This window comes from Anomaloglossus baeobatrachus, chromosome 6 (assembly GCF_048569485.1).
Source record: "Anomaloglossus baeobatrachus isolate aAnoBae1 chromosome 6, aAnoBae1.hap1, whole genome shotgun sequence".
Taxonomy (NCBI): domain Eukaryota; kingdom Metazoa; phylum Chordata; class Amphibia; order Anura; family Aromobatidae; genus Anomaloglossus; species Anomaloglossus baeobatrachus.
The window spans coordinates 15,879,128-15,903,378 of record NC_134358.1 but is presented as its reverse complement, the minus strand read 5'-3'; the positions used below and the strand labels follow the sequence as shown (position 1 = coordinate 15,903,378).

Below are 24,251 nucleotides of genomic sequence, written 5' to 3'. Positions count from 1 at the left end.
CTCTGTCAATATGTGCCTGAGTGAGTACAACGGTGCCATCCGGCACCGCGCCGCGCTGCCCTGCAACCCTGCACCCCGGCCTTCCTGCCTCCCCGTCTACTACCGGGCCCCGGGATCACCAACCCCTACCCACAGAGGGGGAACCAACACCTAGCTGCTCCCCGCCATCGTTCCCGGGAATCCCGTCACGAGCAGCGGTGGTGCCCACTATCACCACGACCCGTGGGTGGCGTCACGAACTATCTCCCAAAAACCACCCAACACCCCTTTTCACTCGGGGGCGAGGAGCGCTGCTCGAGTCCCCGGGTCCGGCCCACCGCTCAAGCCACCGAGCCGCAGCAGCCCCGGACACGAGCGTAGCGAGCGCGGCCCCTCCGCCCGCGACACATACCATCCCACCCGACATACCCTAAGGTTCTGTAACTGTCAGAGCATGCTGGGTGATTTATTGTTATCTTCATTTTTGCAGGTTGTCTTTAAATTCCACGCGTCTTAACATTTTGAGTGCGCCTCCTCCATCTTGTGGGATCGCCTTCCTCCTGTCCAGCCCCCTGTGCATGAACTACCCTGCATGATTCACAGAGAGGCCTCCATTGCACTCCTGTGCATGCACACTTTGATCTGCCCGGCAAGGTACTGTAATGCTCAGGCACAAGGAAAGGTCAAAGACAGCTCGCGCATGCGCAATACAGTACTTTGATCTGCCCTCAGCTGGGCAGATGAAAATGCGCAATGGAGGCCACTCTGTGAATGACAGAACGCATGCACATGGGGCTGGGCAGGAGGACGGCGATCCCACGAGATGGAGGTGGTGCCAGACCGAGACCAGCGACACCCCTCAGACCAGACCGCTCCCTAGGTGAGTATTATCATGGTGCTTTTTACGATAGACAGGGCGGCCTGGGCTCCTGCATACAGTATTTTAGAACGCTGTATATAAGAACTCACTGGTGGTGGTCGCAGCTTATAAGGAAAAAATCTAGTGACAGGTTTCCTTTAAGTATCCTTATTTGCCTGAGGGAATAAAACTGAACAAGCCTCTATCAATCAGCTGCTTTGGCTGCACCTTGCTGTCTTCCTTCAACGCTGGAGGATAAAGGAGGTGGTTGGCCAAACAGGAACATATTCATTAAGTCCTTATAGGTTTCTGTCTGTGATCTCACGATGGGGAGGACTAGTGCTCATGCAGCCTCCTGAGAAGAGGGGAGAAGCCTCAGTCGCGTAAGGAACACACATTCAAGCTGCAGAAGGAAGGAGGTATGACATATTTCTAGAAAACATTTAAAGATAAGATTTTGTCTGAAAATATGTAGAATGGTAGAGAAATAAAAATCCGAGTCGAAAAGATGATTGATAGAATATGTATTGTGTGAGCCTTGTGTCGTCAATTATATGTCTAGAGTGGGCTTTATATAGTTAATGTCTATTCTTCATAGGACTGGGGAATGTGATCTGAATCTGTTTTACTATAAACGTGCTACGATTAAATTATTCTACAGCTGGTTTCTTGTCTAATTTTTCTTCCGATTGCATTTGCGTATTTTATCCAGACCTCATTGTGTAGAGACTGGGCGGAGACCCCTGACAAGTGATTATAGAAAGGAAAGAAACGAGGCCATTGATGTTCTCAGAGTCATTTATTTCATTCATTATGATTGTGTTCAGTCATAGGATTTATTGCAATCACTGAGCTTGGATCTTTAGGATTTCGTGGCCTAAAATGGCCATTTTCAGCGTCTGTTCACACACATTGTTTCTCAATGCCCTCAGGATAGATCTCTACTTCACATAAATTGAGAATCTCTTCCCGATTTGGGAGTACAATACTGACGTAGCGTCCCACCATCCCAGCACAGCAGGTTCTGGTCACCAGTCCAGGCTCTGCCTCAGTAATAGTGCCACATCTGAAAACAAACACAAATGTTATAATAAACCTCAACTATGGAGGAAGTTAAATCACATCTACAATTATTGCTGCTAAGAAACATGTAAAGTCCTCAATCACAGTATGAATACTCCTAGAGTGCTAGATTGTCAAGCTTTTCACTCCCAAGAGGCTGAGGTCATCATAAGCTTCTGAACAGGTCAAATTTTATGTTTGGCACTTTGACCTCATATGTGGCAAGGCCCAAGGATCAAGTAATGAACATGTGAAGCGATAGCCCTAGAGCAGTCTAATACAATTCTGATAGATGAAGGTGTGGCGCCCTGGACAAGCCAGGGGCCACAGAGCACAACACCCTACACACCCCACACTCCCAGCAGGCACACCGAAGTCAGACAAAAACCCTTGTTGCCTTCCTCCAGGAGCTGATGATGACACCAGGGGATGGGCCAGGTGGTTGGTCCCGCCCACCGAGGAGTTCACAGTCCTGGAGGCGGGAAAAGAGCTCAGATTAGTTGGAGAGGAGTTGAGGAGTGGACAGAGTTAAGCTAGGGAAGTGCAAGAGGAAGGAGTAAATTGTGGTAAAGGAGCAACTGACTGACAGCGTCCGGGTGTGCGGCCCGGGCGAGACAGCAAGGTTGGCAGACGGTGCTGACCGTCTGCAGGAGTGGCCTATCGGAGTTGCCGTGAACACCGTGGACGGGCGGTGGCCCGGCGGTACCGGACCGGTACACGTAGAGAAGCCAGCGCCATCTGGCAGGGGCTTGCGGACCCCGGCAAGGCTAGGAGTCGCCGTGAATTTGCCGAATCCGTTAGTGAAGGGGACCTCCTGGGACTCCAAACAGCTAAGTCCCGACAGAAGGCGACAGTCCAACCAGAATAGGGAAACACCGCCACCGCCAAGGCAACAGTTTCTCAGTGCCAGAGCCTGCGGGCAAGAAGAGGGCTCCTCCAGCCCACATCCAAGCTGGGGAGCGGGTTACCGGTGGGGACCCATCGGAACCAACAACCGTACACAGGTGCAGGGAAAGGCAGTCACCATCAACCTGCAGGGAGTAACAACACCGCAGCCGTCTGTGGGACCCGTCCATCCAGCCAAGTGTTTTACCGAGAACTGTGTCTCCATCATTGGGCTGAGTGAGTACCACCGTGCCTTGCGGCACAGCGCTGCCCCTGCGACCCTGCACCTCACCAGGCCCCGTAACCCGCCTGCCATCCACCCCTACCCCATCACCGGGCCCCGGGACAACCAACCCCCTACCCACGGAGGGGAGAACTAACAACAAAGCTGCTCCCAGTCACCGCTCACGGGATCCCCGTCCAGAGCAGCGGTGGTGTCACCATTATCACCACAACCGTGGGTGGCGTCATGGACAATAATCAAATCCCCACCATAAGTCCACCCTTTTCACTCACGGGCGAGAAGCGCCGCTCGAGTCCCCGGGATCCGGCCCACCGCTCGAGCCACCACCGAGCAGCGGCAGCCGCAGCAGCATCAGCGGCCGGACCTGAGCAGTGGGAGAGTGCGGCGTCCCCTCCTCCGCCCGTGACAAAGGTGAAGGGTCATGGCACACGCCCAGCATGTTTCCTGGTGCAGCCACTGCTCCTTCACATCTTAGGCCACAAAGGCGAACAGGCCAGGCTGAAAAGCTCCTCTCACTCACTCAGTCCTTGGTCTTCACGATTACAGTCCATTCACTGTCTGAGACAATAGTGTCACTCTCCACACATACCACAGGCCCTATCACTTATTGTCTCAGGACATGGTGCTACTCTCCACACATACCACAGGCCCTATCACTTACTGTCTCAGGACATGGTGCTACTCTCCACACATACCACAGGTCCTATCACTTACTGTCTAGGGCCATAGTGTCACTCTCCACACATACCACAGGTCATATCACTTACTGTCTGAGACGATAGTGTCACTCTCCACACATACCACAGGTCCTATCACTTACTGTCTCAGGACATGGTGCCACTCTCCGCACATACCACAGGTCCTATCACTTACTGTCTCAGGCCATAGTGCCACTCTCCGCACATACCACAGACCCTATCACTTACTGTCTCGGGCCATGATGCTACTCTCCACACATACCACAGGTCCTATCACTTACTGTCTCAGGCCATGGTGCCACTCTTCACACATACCACAAGTCCTAAAACCTACTGTCTCAGGCCATGGTGCCACTCTCCGCACATACCACAGGTCCTATCACTTACTGTCTCAGGCCATAGTGCCACTCTCCGCACATACCACAGGCCCTATCACTTACTGTCTCGGGCCATGATGCCATTCTCCACACATACCACAGGTCCTATTATTTACTGTCTCAGGACATGATGCCACTCTCCACACATACCACAGGCCCGATCACTTACTGTCTCAGGCCATAGTGTCACTGTCCACACATACCACAGGTCCTATCATTTATTGTCTCAGGACATGGTGCTACTCTCCACACATACCACAGGTCCTATCACTTACTGTCTCAGGCCATGGTGTCACTCTCCACACATACCAGAGGCCCTATCACTTACTGTCTCAGGCCATGGTGCCACTCTCCACACATACCAGAAGTCCTATCACTTACTGTCTAGGGCCATAGTGTCACTCTCCACACATACCACAGGTCCTATCACTTACTGTCTCAGGCCATGGTGCCACTGTCCACACATACCACAGGTCCTATCACTTACTGTCTCAGGCCATGGTGCTACTCTCCACACATACCACAGGTCCTATCACTTACTGTCTCAGGCCATGGTGCCACTCTCCACACATACCACAAGCCCTAAAACTTACTGTCTCAGGCCATGGTGCCACTCTCCACACATACCACAGGTCCTATCACTTACTGTCTAGGGCCATAGTGTCACTCTCCACACATTCCACAGGTCCTATCACTTACTGTCTCAGGACATGGGTGCCACTCTCCACACATACCACAGGTCCTATCACTTACTGTCTCAGGCCATAGTGCCACTCTCCGCACATACCACAGGCCCTATCACTTACTGTCTCGGGCCATGATGCCATTCTCCACACATACCACAGGTCCTATCATTTACTGTCTCAGGACATGGTGCTACTCTCCACACATACCACAGGTCCTATCACTTACTGTCTAGGGCCATAGTGTCACTCTCCACACATTCCACAGGTCCTATCACTTACTGTCTCAGGCCATGGTGCCACTGTCCACACATACCACAGGTCCTATCATTTACTGTCTCAGGACATGGCGCTACTCTCCACACATACCACAGGTCCTATCACTTACTGTCTCAGGCCATGGTGCCACTCACCATACATACCAGAGGCCCTATCACTTACTGTCTCAAACCATGGTGCCACTCTCCACACATACCACAGGTCCTATCACTTACTGTCTAGGGCCATAGTGTCACTCTCCACACATACCACAGGTCCTATCACTTACTGTCTCAGGACATAGTGCCACTGTCCACACATACCACAGGTCCTATCACTTACTGTCTCAGGCCATAGTGCCACTGTCCACACATACCACAGGTCCTATCACTTACTGTCTCAGGCCATAGTGCCACTCTCCGCACATACCACAGGCCCTATCACTTACTGTCTCGGGCCATGATGCTACTCTCCACACATACCACAGGCCCTATCACTTACTGTCTCAGATCATGGTGCTACTCTCCACACATTCCACAGGCCCTATCACTTACTGTCTCAGATCATGGTGCTACTCTCCACACATTCCACAGGCCCTATCACTTACTGTCTCAGGCCATGGTGCCACTCTCCACACATACCACAGGCCCTATCACTTACTGTCTCAGACCATGGTGCTACTCTCCACACATTCCACAGGCCCTATCACTTACTGTCTCAGATCATGGTGCTACTCTCCACACATTCCACAGGCCCTATCACTTACTGTCTCAGATCATGGTGCTACTCTCCACACATTCCACAGGCCCTATCACTTACTGTCTCAGGCCATGGTGCCACTCTCCACACATACCACAAGCCCTAAAACGTACTGTCTCAGGCCATGGTGCCACTCTCCACACATACCACAGGTCCTATCACTTACTGTCTAGGGCCATAGTGTCACTCTCCACACATTCCACAGGTCCTATCACTTACTGTCTCAGGACATGGTGCCACTCTCCACACATACCACAGCTCCTATCACTTACTGTCTGAGACGATAGTGTCACTCTCCGCACATACCACAGGTCCTATCACTTACTGTCTCAGGCCATGATGCCATTCTCCACACATACCACAGGTCCTATCACTTACTGTCTCAGGCCATGGTGCCATTCTCCACACATACCACAGGTCCTATCATTTACTGTCTCAGGACATGGTGCTACACTCCACACATACCACAGGTCCTATCACTTACTGTCTAGGGCCATAGTGTCACTCTCCACACATTCCACAGGTCCTATCACTTACTGTCTCAGGCCATGGTGCCACTGTCCACACATACCACAGGTCCTATCATTTACTGTCTCAGGACATGGCGCTACTCTCCACACATACCACAGGTCCTATCACTTACTGTCTCAGGCCATGGTGCCACTCTACATACATACCACAGGTCCTATCACTTACTGTCTAGGGCCATAGTGTCACTCTCCACACATTCCACAGGTCCTATCACTTACTGTCTCAGGCCATGGTGCCACTGTCCACACATACCACAGGTCCTATCATTTACTGTCTCAGGACATGGCGCTACTCTCCACACATACCACAGGTTCTATCACTTACTGTCTCAGGCCATGGTGCCACTCTACATACATACCAGAGGCCCTATCACTTACTGTCTCAAACCATGGTGCCACTCTCCACACATACCACAGGTCCTATCACTTACTGTCTAGGGCCATAGTGTCACTCTCCACACATACCACAGGTCCTATCACTTACTGTCTCAGGACATAGTGCCACTGTCCACACATACCACAGGTCCTATCACTTACTGTCTCAGGCCATGGTGCCACTCTCCACACATACCACAGGCCCTATCACTTACTGTCTCAGGCCATGGTGCTACTCTCCACACATACCACAGGTCCTATCACTTACTGTCTCAGGCCATAGTGCCACTCTCCGCACGTACCACAGGCCCCATCACTTACTGTCTCGGGCCATGATGCCACTCTCCACACATTCCACAGGCCCTATCACTTACTGTCTCAGATCATGGTGCTACTCTCCACACATTCCACAGGCCCTATCACTTACTGTCTCGGGCCATGATGCCACTCTCCACACATTCCACAGGCCCTATCACTTACTGTCTCAGATCATGGTGCTACTCTCCACACATTCCACAGGCCCTATCACTTACTGTCTCAGATCATGGTGCTACTCTCCACACATTCCACAGGCCCTATCACTTACTGTCTCAGATCATGGTGCTACTCTCCACACATTCCACAGGCCCTATCACTTACTGTCTCAGGCCATGGTGCCACTCTCCACACATACCACAGGCCCTATCACTTACTGTCTCAGACCATGGTGCTACTCTCCACACATTCCACAGGCCCTATCACTTACTGTCTCGAGCCATGATGCCACTCTCCACACATTCCACAGGCCCTATTACTTACTGTCTCAGATCATGGTGCTACTCTCCACACATTCCACAGGCCCTATCACTTACTGTCTCAGATCATGGTGCTACTCTCCGCACATTCCACAGGCCCTATCACTTACTGTCTCAGGCCATGGTGCCACTCTCCACACATACCACAGGTCCTATCACTTACTGTCTCAGATCATGGTGCTACTCTCCACACATTCCACAGGCCCTATCACTTACTGTCTCAAATCATGGTGCTACTCTCCGCACATTCCACAGGCCCTATCACTCACTGTCTCAGGCCATGGTGCCACTCTCCACACATACCACAGGCCCTATCACTTACTGTCTCAGACCATGGTGCTACTCTACATACATACCACAGGTCCTATCACTTACTGTCTAGGGCCATAGTGTCACTGTCCACACATACCACAGGTCCTATCACTTACTGTCTAGGGCCATAGTGTCACTCTCCACACATACCACAGGTCCTATCACTTACTGTCTCAGGCCATGGTGCCACTCTACATACATACCACAGGTCCTATCACTTACTGTCTAGGGCCATAGTGTCACTCTCCACACATTCCACAGGTCCTATCACTTACTGTCTCAGGCCATGGTGCCACTGTCCACACATACCACAGGTCCTATCATTTACTGTCTCAGGACATGGCGCTACTCTCCACACATACCACAGGTCCTATCACTTACTGTCTCAGATCATGGTGCTACTCTCCGCACATTCCACAGGCCCTATCACTCACTGTCTCAGGCCATGGTGCCACTCTCCACACATACCACAGGCCCTATCACTTACTGTCTCAGACCATGGTGCTACTCTCCACACATACCACAGGTCCTATCACTTACTGTCTCAGGCCATGGTGCCACTCTCCACACATACCACAAGCCCTAAAACGTACTGTCTCAGGCCATGGTGCCACTCTCCACACATACCACAGGTCCTATCACTTACTGTCTAGGGCCATAGTGTCACTCTCCACACATTCCACAGGTCCTATCACTTACTGTCTCAGGACATGGTGCCACTCTCCACACATACCACAGGTCCTATCACTTACTGTCTGAGACGATAGTGTCACTCTCCGCACATACCACAGGTCCTATCACTTACTGTCTCAGGCCATGATGCCATTCTCCACACATACCACAGGTCCTATCATTTACTGTCTCAGGACACGGTGCTACTCTCCACACATTCCACAGGTCCTATCACTTACTGTCTCAGGCCATGGTGCCACTGTCCACACATACCACAGGTCCTATCACTTACTGTCTAGGGCCATAGTGTCACTCTCCACACATACCACAGGTCCTATCACTTACTGTCTCAGGCCATGGTGCCACTCTACATACATACCACAGGTCCTATCACTTACTGTCTAGGGCCATAGTGTCACTCTCCACACATTCCACAGGTCCTATCACTTACTGTCTCAGGCCATGGTGCCACTGTCCACACATACCACAGGTCCTATCATTTACTGTCTCAGGCCATGGTGCCACTCTACATACATACCAGAGGCCCTATCACTTACTGTCTCAAACCATGGTGCCACTCTCCACACATACCACAGGTCCTATCACTTACTGTCTAGGGCCATAGTGTCACTCTCCACACATACCACAGGTCCTATCACTTACTGTCTCAGGCCATGGTGCCACTCTCCACACATACCACAGGCCCTATCACTTACTGTCTCAGGCCATGGTGCTACTCTCCACACATACCACAGGTCCTATCACTTACTGTCTCAGGCCATGGTGCCACTCTCCACACATACCACAAGCCCTAAAACTTACTGTCTCAGGCCATGGTGCCACTCTCCACACATACCACAGGTCCTATCACTTACTGTCTCAGATCATGGTGCCACTCTCCACACATTCCACAGGTCCTATCACTTACTGTCTCAGATCATGGTGCTACTCTCCACACATTCCACAGGTCCTATCACTTACTGTCTCAGATCATGGTGCTACTCTCCACACATTCCACAGGCCCTATCACTTACTGTCTCAGATCATGGTGCTACTCTGCACACAGGCCAAAGTCTCTATCACTTAGTGTCTCAAGCCACATTGCCACTGCGCACACAGGTATCATTGAGAGTGATGCACTGAAGCAACCAATAGCTTACTGCCGAAAAGAGAAACAAATGAAAAACTTCATTTTTTGTATGCAATCACAATTGCTGTTAGGGTGGTCACTGGTCACTAGAATACCACAGGAATACCCAAATATTTACAAATAAAATGCCAATGACATGTTTCAAATCTACACAGCGAGGCCACTATCAAGGCATTACTGCCCTTACTGGTGTATGCGCCCTAGTGAAGAGGGGGGGGGGGCAAATAATTATTTAGCTTTATTAAGCCCCAGGCCCCAATCATAGCCGTAGCATAGGGGGCCGGCTGTGTAGCTTTTTCCACTTTAACTGAGCATGCACTACTACATGGCTACTTTGTATGCGATGTCCTTCAGGCACATCAGATGCAAATTAGCCATGTGGTGGGTGGAACAAGGGGCAGTGGGGCAGAGCAGGGCATGTCATCCTGCTGTCCAGCGCACAGCAGCATGACTGATGATGATGTCATCACGCTGCGACCTCATCATACTGCTACGGGCAACGCAGAGCCACTGAGGTGTCAAAGGTGCAGCCTGGAATGGTAAGTGCTCCATGGAAAAGCTGAAGACAGGAATCAAATGATCGGAGGGGCCCTTTCAGCTGTTTTTCTTCTGCACTTCCCTTGATGTCTTTATATACCCTCATTAACCCCTTAAGGCCACTTTACACACAGAGATAAATTTGTGGCAGATCTGTGGTTGCAGTGAAATTGTGGACAATCAGTGCCAGGTTTGTGGCTGTGTACAAATGGAACAATATGTCCATGATTTCACTGCAACCACAGATCTGCCAAAGAATTATCTCTGTGTGTAAAGTGGCCTTTTCTCTGTGTGCAGGTGCAGAACTATCTAGGGTGGTGAGGGAACCCAGGACCCAGTGGTAGGGTTGGTGCAGGCTTCACCATCTCCCCCTTCCCTAGACACAGGGTTTCCCTTCTCTTTTGCAGCTCATTTGGTACTTCCCTGCACTAGCATGACACTTTGTTTTTTTTTGTCACCCTTATAGGTTTTGTATTAATAAAAGGCATGTTTATACTGTATATAAAAACTTGGGAGTGCACATTTTTTACTATGCAGCCTTTTTCCTTTCATGTTACAATTCATTTTTTTTTGCATAGTTTTTGTTAGCACCCCTCCCTTTATTTATATTTATTACCCTGTGGTGTCCACTACTTCTTTTTAACAGAGCATTGCAAGGAGAAGTGTGTGTGGAGGATATTATACAGAGGGGCAGTGTGGGTATGGGGGATATTATACATAGGAGCAGTGTGTGTGGATGAGGAAATATTATACAGAAGGGTAGTGTATGTGTGAGGGATATTATACAGAGAAGCAGTGTGTGGGTGTATATTATACAGAGGGACAGTTTGTGTGTGGGGAGATATACAGAGGGGCCGTGTGTATGGGTGGATATTTTACAGAGGGACAATGTTTGGGTGGATATACAGAGGTGCAATGTGTGGGAGGACATTATACAGAAGGGCAGTGTGTGTGGGTGGCTATTACACAGAGGGACAGTGTGTGTGGGGGATAGCATACAGAGGGGCAGTGTGTGAGGGATATACAGAGCGGCAGTTTGTGGGAGTGATATTATACAGAAGAGCAGTGTGGGGGGATACTATACAGAGGGGTAGTGTTTGTATGGGCATATTATATAGGGGGCATTGTGTGGTGGCATATTATACATAAGAGTAGTGTGGGAGAGATATTATGGAGAGGGGCAGTGTAGAGGGTGTATTATGGAGAGGGACAGTGTAGAGGGTGTACTATGGAGAGGGGTGGTGTAGGGGGTGTATAATTAATTTTCTAAGGGAAATACTTAATTTCCTGGAACAACTTCGAGGGTGCTAACACTTTTGGCCATGACTGTGTGTGTGTATATATATATTTTTATCCACAACGAGCCAAATGCAGGAGAAACACCGGGTACTGCTGGAAATCCTCAGTTGTTGCTATTTATGTACCTTTTTGGAATAGACAAAGGGGTACTTTACACGCTGCGACATCACTAGCATTTGCTGGCGATGTTGAGCGCGATAGCACCCGTCCCCGTCGTACGGCCGATATGTGGTGATCGCTGCCGTAGCGAACATTATCGCTACGGCAGCGTCACACGCACATACCTGCTCTGCGACGTCGCTGTGACCGGCGAACCACCTCCTTTCTAAGGGGGCGGTTCATTCAGTGTCACAGCGACGTCACAGCAGAGTCGCTAAACCGTCGCCCAATAGAAATGGAGGGGCGGAGATGAGCGGCCGGAACATGCCGCCCACCTCCTTCCTTCCTCCTTTTCCGATGGACGGAGGTAAAGTGATGGTTGTCGCTCCTGCGGTGTCACACATAGCGATGTGTTGTGCTGCAGAAGCGATGAACCACATCGCTACTGAGCAGAAAACGATATTTTGTTTTAGGACGACCTCTCCATGACCACCGATTTTTCCCTCTTTTGCGATCATTTACGGTCGCTCAGAAGAGTCACACGCTGCGATCTCGCTAATGAGGCCGGATGTACATCACAACCACCGTGACCCCGACGATATCTCCTTAGCGATATCGCAGCGTGTAAAGCACCCTTAAGTCTGTACGGGTGCACAATCCTTATAAGTCCATCTGTAGAATCCATCCGGAAGAAAGAAAGGCAGCAACCATCATACTTTAGTGTTAAAAGTTTGATCTTGAATGCAGTTCAAATACAACAGGAGTGGGGGGAGATGGGGAAAGGCAGTGGGGTGAGGTCCTGCCGAAGCACATTTGTGCGAAACGGCGTGCCGTCGTCCTCACCCCACTGCCTCTCCCCATCTCCCCACACTCCTGATGTATCTGAACTGCGTTCAGGATTAAACTTTGAACACTAAAGTACGGTGGTTGCTGCCTTTCTTTTCTTCCGGATTGATTATATATATATATATATATATATATATATTTATATTTACACAGTCAGCGGCCTCTATAATATTTATAAATATATATATTTATTTTTATTTTTTTAGCCAGCAGATGGTGTTTGATGGGAACTATTAATGTGTGATTAGTGAAAATGTAGTACAGAAGTACAGTTTTTCCGAATGTGGCCGGAACATTTTGCCAGTATGGGGCCCTGATATTCCTGGTGCCAGCTCTAGTACACAGAGCTGCATTTTTCACTACTAGAAGATGATGTAATGGACTTGTGCACACTTAGGCTGAGTTCACATGTCCTGTATTCATCCGTTAGAATGGATCCTGCAGAGATCTGTTGGCAAAACGATGTCTGCCGGATCCATTTTTTTTTAACATTGGAGTCTATGGAGAATGGATCCATTAACACATTGCTATTTATCTTCCATTTTAAAAGGATCCTGTAAGAACAAAAAACGGATCATTTACAAATGCAAGAAAAACGGATCTCTAGATAGTTTGGTGATCACAGGACATGTGAACTCAGCTTTATACTATATTTGCGATTATTAGGGAATGCTTCCTAGTTGTGTCACTTACACTGGATTTTGGTTCTTGGTGGCGTTTCCAATTCGGATTTCAGCGCCTATTAGACGTTTCCAGCAGCAATCCTTCCTGTTGGCGACAACCACAGCTCCAATCTTGCGGGGCTCGGAAAGGTCGACTCTCCACCATGCAGAATAATCACTTTTGGTAAGGATACAGGATTTCATTCGGTAAGCTCCATCTCGATTACCATCAATGGCATTGAGGGCATTCCCATTCATATGATAGACAGAGCTCTGACTGGCCTTACCCTCCAAAGCAATATTTTTTCCTGCAGAAGAGAAGAAAAAGTTTAACTTTCAATGTAAAACTCCAGAAGATATTTAATCTAATATATAAAGACTTTATCCACAATACATGAAGAGAACATAGTGCAAGATTTTGTAATTAGGGATGAGTGGACCCGGGCCTGTTCGGGTTCACCGGGTTCGGATGGACTTTATTTAAAGGTTTGTTTTGGCACCTGGACTTGACCCGAGCTTGAATACAGACCTCGAACCTCATAAGTCAATGCAGACCTTAACTTCTGTCCTGCAAAGTGATAGTAAAATGGTCATAGTAAAGGCTACGGGGCCGCAACAGGAAGCAAAAAGGGTGCAAGTGCTTTCTCCTGTGTCTTCTTTAGAGCTTAGTGGGGTTGACTAAGTGCTCATCCCATCCATTTACTAATTAGAGCCTAATTCTAGGGTCAGTCAGGGTCAGGTATCTGGCTTGGCACATAGGTGTGGAACCTATCTAGGGTGGTGAGGGACCCCAGGGACCAGTGGTAGCCTTGGTGAGAGGAAACCATCTCCCCCTTCCCTAGACACAGGGTTTCCCTTCCCTGTCGTCATACACATGGTACTAGTGTGACAGGCCGCTTGCTGTGTGGCGCCCTGGACAAGCCAGGACGTCACAAGCACTACACCAACACACCCCACACCAGAGGTGTCCGGCCGAAAAATTTGTGAAGCCGCCATCTTGGGCGCAAAAAATCCCCGCTCGAGTGTCTCCTCGAGCAGTGGAGGCGCGAAAGCCGAAACCCCGCCCCTGTAGAGGAGGAGCCGGAAAAAGACTAAGGGGGACTGATGGCGTCTGGCCGCATGTAGCCCGCGGCTATAAAAGCAGGGATGCCAGGACCCTGCGGCCATCTTGTTGCTGGTTCCTGGAAGAGGCCGCCAGAGCCATGTTCATGTCGTCCCGCAGCACCGTAGCCCCCGCGCCTGGAACCGTGGCGTGGGTGGAGGTCCGGACTGCTCAGCTCCAACAATGGCTGCAGGTCAAAATGCAGCTCCTCCTGCAGGAGTGGGAGGCCGACATGGCGGAGGTTGTAGCGACCGTACGGAGACGCGAGGAAGAGGGAGTTTCGGAAGGGAGGGTGAGTGACCCACGCCCCTGTACCCCCAGTGGGTCGGTCATCGCGGCCAAGGGACTCGGTACACACCCGCTCGCCCTGCTGCCTCCCCCGCTACCCGTACTGGCTGCCGCGGCCCCGCCACTAGGCCCGCTACCACCACAACCGGTAGCGGTACCCCACACGTCCGCCCAGGCGGATCGGCCTGCAGCCGGAGCCCGTGACCGACCAGAATTGCTACCGTGGAAGGTGCCGAAGCCTGAACCGGAGGCATTTACAGAAACTTCCCCCAAGCCGGAGCCGACAGGCCGCTCCGTGCAGGAGGCCCGGCGGAAGAGGACCCCTGTGCCCATCCCCCACACCTTGGCTGAGGTTGCGCCGGGTTGCCGCTGCAGGGCAGCACCCCAGGCCAAGTCACTGCGGGACCTTCCATCCAGATTGCCAGTGGTGGGCAGTGTCCAGAAGGTCTCGCGGGGCCCGACCCGTGGGCCGGAGCTCGCAGCAGCCCGTATTGGGACAGGGAGCCAGCGCTGCTGGGCCCGGAGATTGCAGAGAGGGAGAAGAAGAAGGCAGAGTTGGTGGCCCGCATGATCCGGGAAAAGGAGAGCCTCCGTCAAGCGACCTTCCGTGTCCGGGGCCCACTGTATGAAGGGCAGGTGAGGCGGTTTGATGTCCGCCGGGACTATGGCTTTATCTACGAGCCGGGCCTGGAGGCCGAAGTTTTTGTAGCCCGGCGGGATGTCAACGCCCACCTGCCGGAGGAGCACCCTGGCCGTAACCTGATGCCGGGAGACCTGGTACAGTACACCCGGCACTGCGGGGAGAGGGGGTGGTTCGCGTTGGATGCGAAGCTGAGGGGCAGCCAAGAGGCCCGAGTGTCCACCGCGCCCCCTCCCCCAACCGATACCGAAGAGTCGGAGCAGGGGGCAGCGGAGTCCCATTGCAAGTTGTACCCGTTGGGACCACCAGCTTTGTGTGTTAAAAGTACCGTTTTTGAAAGTTTGAAAGAATTATAAGTGAAAGAATGATTACCAAAGATGTCACCTGATTTGCAGCTTGATTGGAACCGGTCGTTGCCGGCAACTGTTGTCCCCGTGGGGACTGTTTGAAACCAATGCGTAGAAACTGCTACGGACAAGCCCGAGAACTGGCAGGGCAACCACGAACTTGTAGTCTGTAAATAAATATGTTTAAGGCTTTTACCGTTACCGCCTCCGGAGAGGCTGATTTGGAGGATGGGCCTGGAGGAAAGGGATGGCCCAGGCCCGCCACTACCGCAACCGGTGGCGATCCTCCGGGGGTTTCAGGGGTTCCCCATGGACGTGGGTCCCCTGAAAAGGACAGAACCCGCTCGGGCAACTTGTGCTGGACTGGGGTCAAGGGGTAATGCCCGTTTGCTTAGGGGCAACATCAGGGCCAGGTTGCTTGGGTGGGAGAGAGCAGAAGCTGTTACCGTTTTAGTAACGTTTAAATACCGTACCTCCCGATGTGGGAAGATTGCAAATGTATATATGTGTTTTACCGTTTTCTTATCTTTCCAGTTTGTGAAAATAAAACCGGTGATGGACGGGCAGCCTGCGGACGGTCTGCATTTTACTAAGGGGGAATGTGGCGCCCTGGACAAGCCAGGACGTCACAAGTACTACACCAACACACCCCACACCCCGGTCAGGCACACCGAAGTCAGACAAAAACCCTTGTTGCCTCCCTCCAGGGGCTGATGTTCACACCAGGGGGTGGGCCAAGCGGTTGGTCCCGCCCACCGAGGAGTTCACAGTCCTGGAGGCGGTAAAAGCAGATCAGATAGAGCTTGAGATGAGTTTGGAGGGGAGTGGAGAGAAGAAGTGAAGTGGCAGTTGAGCAGTCTGAAGTTGGTCCGGGTGTGTGGCCCGGACAGTACAGCAAGGTTGGCAGACGGTGGTGACCATCTGCAGGAGAGGCCGATCAAAGCCAACCGTAAGGACCGTGGACGGGCGGTGGCCCGGCGGTACCGGACCGGTACGAAAGAAAAGCCAGCAGCAACCGGCAGGGCTTACGGACCCCGACAAGGCTTGGAGTCGCCGTTGAAATTGTCAAATCCGTTAGCGAAGGGAACCTCCTGGGTTTCACAGCAACCAAGTTCCGACAGAAGGCAACAGTCCAACCGAGAGAGGGAAACACAGTCACCGCCAAGGCTACAGTTCCCAGGGCCAGAGCCTGCGGGCAAAAGGGGCTCCTCCAGCAACCTTCAAAGCTGGGGAGCGGGTTACCGGTGGGAATCCATTGGAACCGTTTACACTACACAGGTGCAGGGAAAGGCAGTCACCATCAACCTGCCGGGAGAAACAACACCGCAGCCGTCTGTGGGACCCGTCCATCCAGCCGTTTGTTTTACCGGAGACTCTGTGTACATCATTGGCTGAGTGAGTACCACGGTGCCATGCGGCACAGCGCTGCCCCCGCGACCCTGGGCCTCACCAGGCCCCGTAACCCGCCTGCCATCCATTCCTACACCTCACCGGGCCCCGGGACAATCAACCCCCTACCCACGGAGGGGAGAAAACAACATCCGAGCTGCTCCCTGTCACCGCTCCCGGGATCCCCGTCCAGAGCAGCGGTGGTGTCACAACTTCACCACAACCGTGGGTGGCGTCACGGACAATAAACCCCCAAAACCGTTCCCCTTTTCACTCACGGACGAGGAACGCCGCTCGAGTCCCCGGGATCCGGCCCACCTCTCGAGCCACCACCGAGCAGCAACAGCCGGACCCGAGCAGTGGGAGAGCGCAGCGTCCCCTCCTCCGCCCGTGACAGCTGCACACATGATCACACAGCAGAGGGCGGCTATTGCTGGCAGGAAAGGGAGAGGAAACATGTATATTGCCCTCAGACCTTGCAGTATCATTATTTGCGCATTTTCATCTCCTTCTCATGCTACATACAGGATCGCACAGCAGTGGGCAGCTGATGCTGCCAGAAGATGAGCGCACACATACACTGACATTGTGCGTGTCTCATCTCCCTCCCCTGTAGGCATTTGTGATCCTGTGGTGTACATACAGCAGAATGCACCTGCATGCACTGACACTGTGTGTTCTTGGCACCTGCCTGCACTGACACTGTGTGTTCTTGGCACCTGCATGCACTGACACTGTGTGTTCTTGGCACCTGCATGCACTGACACTGTGTGTTCTTGGCACCTGCATGCACTGACACTGTGTTTCTGGCACCTAAGTGTAAGTATATGCAGAGTTCACCATATGCAAATTAGTTAAAGAGGGTGACCATCTCAAAGTAAATAATTTGCATACATTTAAATATCTCTTTTTATTACACTTTAAAACTACATCTGTGAATTCATTATTTGCACTTGTTTTCTGTTATGAAGTGTACTGTGATATTTTAGTACTTCATAATTTTTCACATGCCCTGCGTACATCTTAATCCTTTCACCCCCTGGGCGATTTTCTGTTTTTCGTTTTTTGGTGTGTTTTGCTCCCCTCGTAACTTTTTTATTTTTCCATAAATCTTGCCATATAAGGGCTTGATTTTTGTGGGATGAGATGTACTTTTAAATGAAACCATGAGTTTTACCATATAATGTACTGGAAACGGCAAAAAAATTCCAAGTGCGGAAAAATTGCAAAAAAAGTGCAATTGCATAATTGTTTTTGGGGTATTTTATTCACCATGTTCACCATATGGTAAAACTGATGTCTCCATATGATGCCTCAAGTCGGTACCAGTTCGTAGACACCAAACGTGTATAGGTTTACTTTTATCTAAGGGGTTAAAAAAACTCAGATGTTTGTTAAAAAAAGTGGCGCAATTTTTGTGCCATTTTCCACGACCCGTAGCGTTCTAATTTTCAGGTTATTGGGCTCAGTGATGGCTTATATCTCCTCATCCTATATATTTTTTTTTTATCACTTACACTATGTCTTTGCTTCAAACAGTCCTCAAGTTGGACCTGTCAGTAGGTCAGAAGCAGCCAGTTTTTGTTCTTATTTTATTCTCACTATTCCTCTAAGTTTACTTTTTTTTTAAGTATACACTTTTTTTATTTTTAAATTCACTAGAGATATGGGCCTTTCCATTTAAAACTCATTTTTATGATATTTTCCACAGGATTTTCTGGGGACATGTCATTAATCATTAGTGATTTCATTTTCATCTTGTGAGCTCCACCCTCTTGGTAAAGACCATAAAAAATAAATTAGCACTAAATAAAAAGACCCATAGCTCTAGAAACATATGGCAGATATATAAAAAATCAGAAATACAGATATTGGGTTAAGAACTGGCTCAGTGATTGAAAAGAAAGATGCAGTCACAGTAACCAGTGGGTACCACAAGGGTCAGTATTGGGCCCTCTTCTTTATAACATATTTATTAATGACCTTGTAGGGAACATTGAGAGTAAATTTCAATATTTTCAGATGAAACTAAACTCTGCAAGCTAATTAATACAGAGGAGGATAATATAATGTTGCAGAGGGATTTGTGTAGACTGGAGGCTTGAGCTGAGAAATGGCAATTGAAGTTTAATGTGGATAAATGTAAGGTCATTCACTTGGGCAGAGGAAATAACATAGTTATGAACTCAATTATAAAACCCTGGGTAAAACTGTCATGAAACAGACTTGGGTGTATGGGTGGACGGAAAACTCAACTTTAGTGACCAGTGTCAGGCAGCTGCGCCCAAGGCTAATAAAATAATGGGAGGCATTAAAAGAGGCCGAGATGCTCATAAGAAGAACATAGTTTTGTCTCTATACAAATCATTAGTGCGACCGCACTTATATACTGGGCACAATTATGGTCTTTAGTGTATAAGAAGGACAAAGCTGGTGCAGAAAAGGGCAACCAAGGCTATTAAAGGAATGGGGGAATGCAAAGGTCTAGGGGTGATCTTAGTACAATGTACAAATATATGAGGGGACGGTACAGAGAACTCTCTAATGATCTTTTTACACTTAGACCTGCAACAGGGACAAGGGGGATCCACTACGTCTAGAGAAAAGAAGATTTAATCATAATCACAGACGGAGATTCTTTACTGTAAGAGTAGTGAGACTATGGTTTCTTTACTGTACGAGCAGTGAGACTATGGAAATCCCTGCTACATATTGTTGTAATGGTTGATTCATTACTAAAATTTAAGAGAGGCTTGGATGCCTGTCTTGAAAAATATAATATTACCGGTTATGTGCACTAGTTTCTGTAATGGGAGTTGAATCCAGGGAACTAACCTGATTGTAATATGTGGAGTCAAGAAGGAATTTTTCCTCTAATGTGAAGCTTACGGTCTGCCTTATGGGGTTTTTTGCATTTCTCTAGATCAACATGTTAGGTTAGGATATGGGTTGAACTTGATGGATTTAAGTCTATGAAAGTATGACACATTGATTAGGTTGGACGCCTACACATAATTGTATTAGTGCTGATTTAGTGACAACCTATCAGTAGGCAAGGTTATATATTATATGGTGGAGCACGTTACCTTTTTCCACACAGTAACTGTTCACCAATGCGGCACCGAGGGCTCCAAGAAAGAGCAGAGATGTAAGTAAGCGTCCCATCATATCCACAATCCTGTCAGGTAGGATAACAGCCGAATATGAGTGAATAATCAGGTTGTTCTGTATTTCTTTGTTATGGTTAGGAGGGTGAAAGCTTATAAGGTTAGTACAGGAAAGATTAGACATTAGGGAGTTAGGGCATATAAGCCTAGTAGGTTAGGAATTTTAATGCTAATACAATTAGGGTTAGGACTTAAAAGGTTAGTAGCAGTAAACTAAGTAAGGCTGGGATTAATAAATTGAGTATAAAAGATAAGTAGAGTTAAGATTATTATGGGCAGTGCTTGTTCTCCTAAAATTAGTGCTGATAGAGCAGGAGCTCACAGTGTTAGTATTTGTAGCTCATAAAGTTAGTACAAGTAGAGATGGAACTCAGACTTAGTATAGGTATAGCTGGGGCTCATAGAGTTAGTATAGGTATAGCTGGGGCTCATAGAGTTAGTATGGGTTGAGCTGGGGCTCAAAAATTTAGTATGGGTAGAGCTGGTGGTCATAGAGTTAATACGGGTAGAGCTGGGGGTCAAAGAGTTAATACAGTTAGAGTTGGGGCTCATAGAGTTAGAATGCATAGAGAAGGAGCTCATAGAGTTAGAATACGTAGAGATGGGGCTCATACAGTTAGTATGGGTAGAGCTGGGGCTCATGGAGTTAGCATGGGTAGAGCTGGGGCTCATAGACTTAGTACAGGTAGAGCTGTAACTCATAGTTAGTATGGAAAGAGCTAAAGCTCTTAGAATTAGTAAGGGAAGAGTTTTGTCTCAAAGTGTTAGTATGGGTAGAGCTGGAGCTCATAGAGTTATTGCATGTAGAGCTGGGGCTCATAGAGTTATTGCATGTAGAGCTGGGGCTCATAGAGTTAGTATGGGTTGAGCTGGGGCTCATAGAGTTATTGCATGTAGAGCTGGGGCTCATAGAGTTAGTATGGGTTGAGCTGCAGCTCGTAGGGTTAGTAAAGGTAGAGCTGGGACTCATAGACTTAGTACGGTTAGAGCTCGGGTTCATAGAGTTAGTACAGGTAGACCTGGGACTCAGAGTTGGTAAAAGTATTGCTGGGTAGCATATAAAATAAAATTAGTATGGGTAGAGTTACTACAGGTATAGCTTGGGTTCAAAGACTTAGTACGGGTAGACCTGGGGCTCATAGAGATAGTAAAGGTATAGCTGGGTCGCATACAACTAGTACGGGTACAGCTGGGGCTCGTAGTGCTAGTATGGGTACAGCTGGGGCTCGTAGTGCTAGTATGGGTACAGCTGGGGCTCGTAGTGCTAGTATGGGTACAGCTGGGGCTCGCAGTGCTAGTATGGGTACAGCTGGGGCTCGTAGTGCTAGTATGGGTACAGCTGGGGCTCGTAGTGCTAGTATGGGTACAGCTGGGGCTCGTAGTGCTAGTATGGGTACAGCTGGGGCTCGTAGTGCTAGTATGGGTACAGCTGGGGCTCGTAGTGCTAGTATGGGTACAGCTGGGGCACGTAGTGCTAGTATGGGTACAGCTGGGGCTCGTAGTGCTAGTATGGGTACAGCTGGGGCTCATAGAGTTAGTTCAGGTAGGGCTGGGAATTGTAGAGTTAGGAAGAGAAGGATTATTATAGTCAGGGTTAGTAAATTAGAAAGAGCCGGGTTAGATTTAGGGCTTGTACAATTGATAGAGGAAGGTCTGTTCCTTCATAGCTCAAATTGTTATTAAAAATTAAAGTTCCTGATAATTTAGTTTTACTGTTCGGCTTTTTGTAATATTATGGCTCATAGGAATAATAGGGGTATAGTTGGAGTTTGCAGGGTGAATGCTTTACTACAGGGAATATTAAAATTAATGGCGTTAAGGCATGTAAGGTTAGTAAGATAGAGTGAATAGGATTAGGAATTTTTGTTTTTAGGGCTTTTAGGGCTTTAAACGTTAGTAGCAGTAAAGTAATTAATTCTAGGATTAGTAAATCAGATTTATTTGTTAATTAGGGGTAAGATTAGTAGGATTAGGGTTATTTTGAATGGCATACATGTATATAATGAGTAGGGGTAGAAGTAATAATTTTAGGATTATTAGGGATTGGTCTTTTAGATTAGGTAATTTTTAGTTTTATTGAGGTTCAGGGTTATAAGATTATTTGGAAAAAGGGTTAATAAGGTTTTGTTAGTAGGATTAGAGGGTAACGTTAGGTTTTTGGAGTTAGGAATCTTAATGTGAATAGAGGTAGAGTTAGTAAATTATAGTTAGTAGAAATTGAGATTATATGTGAAGCAGGGGTAGATTTAGTAACATTAGGGTTATTAGGGTTAGGGATTATAAGGTAAGTAGGGGTCGGTTTTGGATTAGGGGTCAGAGATGCAATGATCCTGTGAAGAGAACCCACCTGTGTCCTGTGAGGGATCAGCTCTGAGGTTCCGGTATCTCCTCCCAATATGTACATCTTGTAGGCCCCACCCATAGTGTCCACGGTGTTTACTCTATGGGTTTCTCACCGAGGTCAACACCTCAGGCTCTGCCCGGTCCTGGCCACTTGAATTCTCCCCACTAATCCATACGCGATAATGCTGCATTAGAACCATTGTTTAGCCACACAATGAAGTGACATGTGTGATAAATCCTTCCTACGGTGCTGCCAAGTACAACAGATCTCCATCCAGAAGCCTCCATTCAACCTTTTCTCACACTTACGGTGACTTCTGACTTGTTATTAGCACATATGTAATCATGGCTTCTGTCACGAGAGGATCACATTTATAAGACTTCTATACAAAGCCTTGTAAAATAGTACAAGACTGTTATATAAGGAATGACCGATATTAGACACGTAGAGGTGACCCGGAGAACGAGGGCTATAGAAGGAGTAGCCAATATGAGTCACATCCAAAAGCACCTAGTATTTTAATAGTACCAGAGTATACGCACGTGGTCAAATTTATTGGTCCCCCTCGTGTCATGAAAGAAAATCCCACAATGATCACAGAAATAACTTGAATCTGATAAAAGTAATAATCTAATATATAAAGCTGAATGTGTATGTGTATGTATGTGTGCGTGTGTGTGTATGTGTGCGTGTGTGTGTATGTGTGTGTGTATGTGTGTATGTCCGGGATTGGCATCTGCACCGTCGCAGCTACAGCCACAAAATTTTGCACACTCACACGTCTGGGCCTCGTGAGCGTCATAGGCTATGTTGTGAGGCGAACTTTTAACCCCGCGCGTTCCAATTTACCAATCAATTTTGACCTCTACCTACTTTATTGGGAAAAAGTGAAACAAAAAGTGTTGGAGGCAAATTGACAGCTGCCAGATGTGAACAAGGGGGACTTAAAGAATGAGAGCGATGGCGCCAAAGAGTATATACCTGTTATGCCTGGGTGGTGGATACTCTGGGCCGTGCACCGGACTCCCCCACTGAAGCAACTTAGAGCTAACCCCTATACAGGGACTGTCCGGTCACCCCACCAGAGGGCCTGGATGCACGGTTGCCGGAGCACGAAGCGGTACAAGAGCAGAGTCCAACCGGTAGAGGAGGTAGAGGTTGCCGGGTAAAGCCGAAGTCAGGAGATGGGTTCAGACTGGAGCAGATGGTAGTGTCACAGTAGACAATCCCCGGAGGACCACTCGGACAGGTTGCGATCAGGACCCGGTATGCTTGACAGAACAGTCCCGGCAGAACCGCTTGGACAGGTTGTCAGCAGGTCCAGGTGTAGCTTTGGTAATACTGGTTCCCGCAGGACCTCTCGGACAGGTTGTAGACAGGACCAGGTGTAGCTTTGGTAAGACTGGTTCTGTGGAAGACACAATTTTAGAACGAGACACAGCAAGAGGGACCTGGACTCCTAGCTAGAGAACTTGAAGAACAGGCGACGCCCTCAAGGCAGGAAGCCCCTTAAATACCCTAGTCCTGATTTAGGCAATATCCTGTTTCAGGAGTGCTGGCCCTTTTCAGAGGTCAATGACCACGCGCGCACCCTAATGCGCATGCGCGATGCCCGAGTGCCGGAGGCCAGGGCAGGGAGCGGTGTTGCGGAAGCAGGGGAGCCAGGCAAGGTGTCCATGGTCGCAGGGGAGCGCCGAGAGCGGGAGAGCGGGAGCCTGGAGGGTGCCGAGGAGGACGTGTGGCTGAGGGCAGATGATCCGGGGACCGGAGCGGTGTGTGAGGAACGACGTCGGGACCCGAGGAGCGTGACAATACCGTACAGTTGCTAAGATGGGGCCCCGGCATGGGATACTCACCACACTCAGGGATATGAACACACACACAAAATGCGCCA

At 49.1% G+C, this 24,251-nt stretch overlaps 1 protein-coding gene across 1 annotated transcript; it reads right to left on the bottom strand.

Annotated features, from left to right (window-relative positions):
• Window positions 1-1,629: 1,629 nt before the first annotated feature.
• On the bottom strand, window positions 1,630-20,022 carry LOC142243856 (fucolectin-like). The gene is made up of 3 exons (XM_075316061.1): window positions 19,933-20,022; window positions 13,112-13,388; window positions 1,630-1,904 (listed from the first exon to the last, which is right to left on the bottom strand). Exons 1-3 carry the CDS (start codon window positions 20,012-20,014, stop codon window positions 1,742-1,744), a joined length of 522 nt encoding a protein of 173 aa, XP_075172176.1. The 5' UTR covers window positions 20,015-20,022; the 3' UTR covers window positions 1,630-1,741.
• Window positions 20,023-24,251: the final 4,229 nt, after the last annotated feature.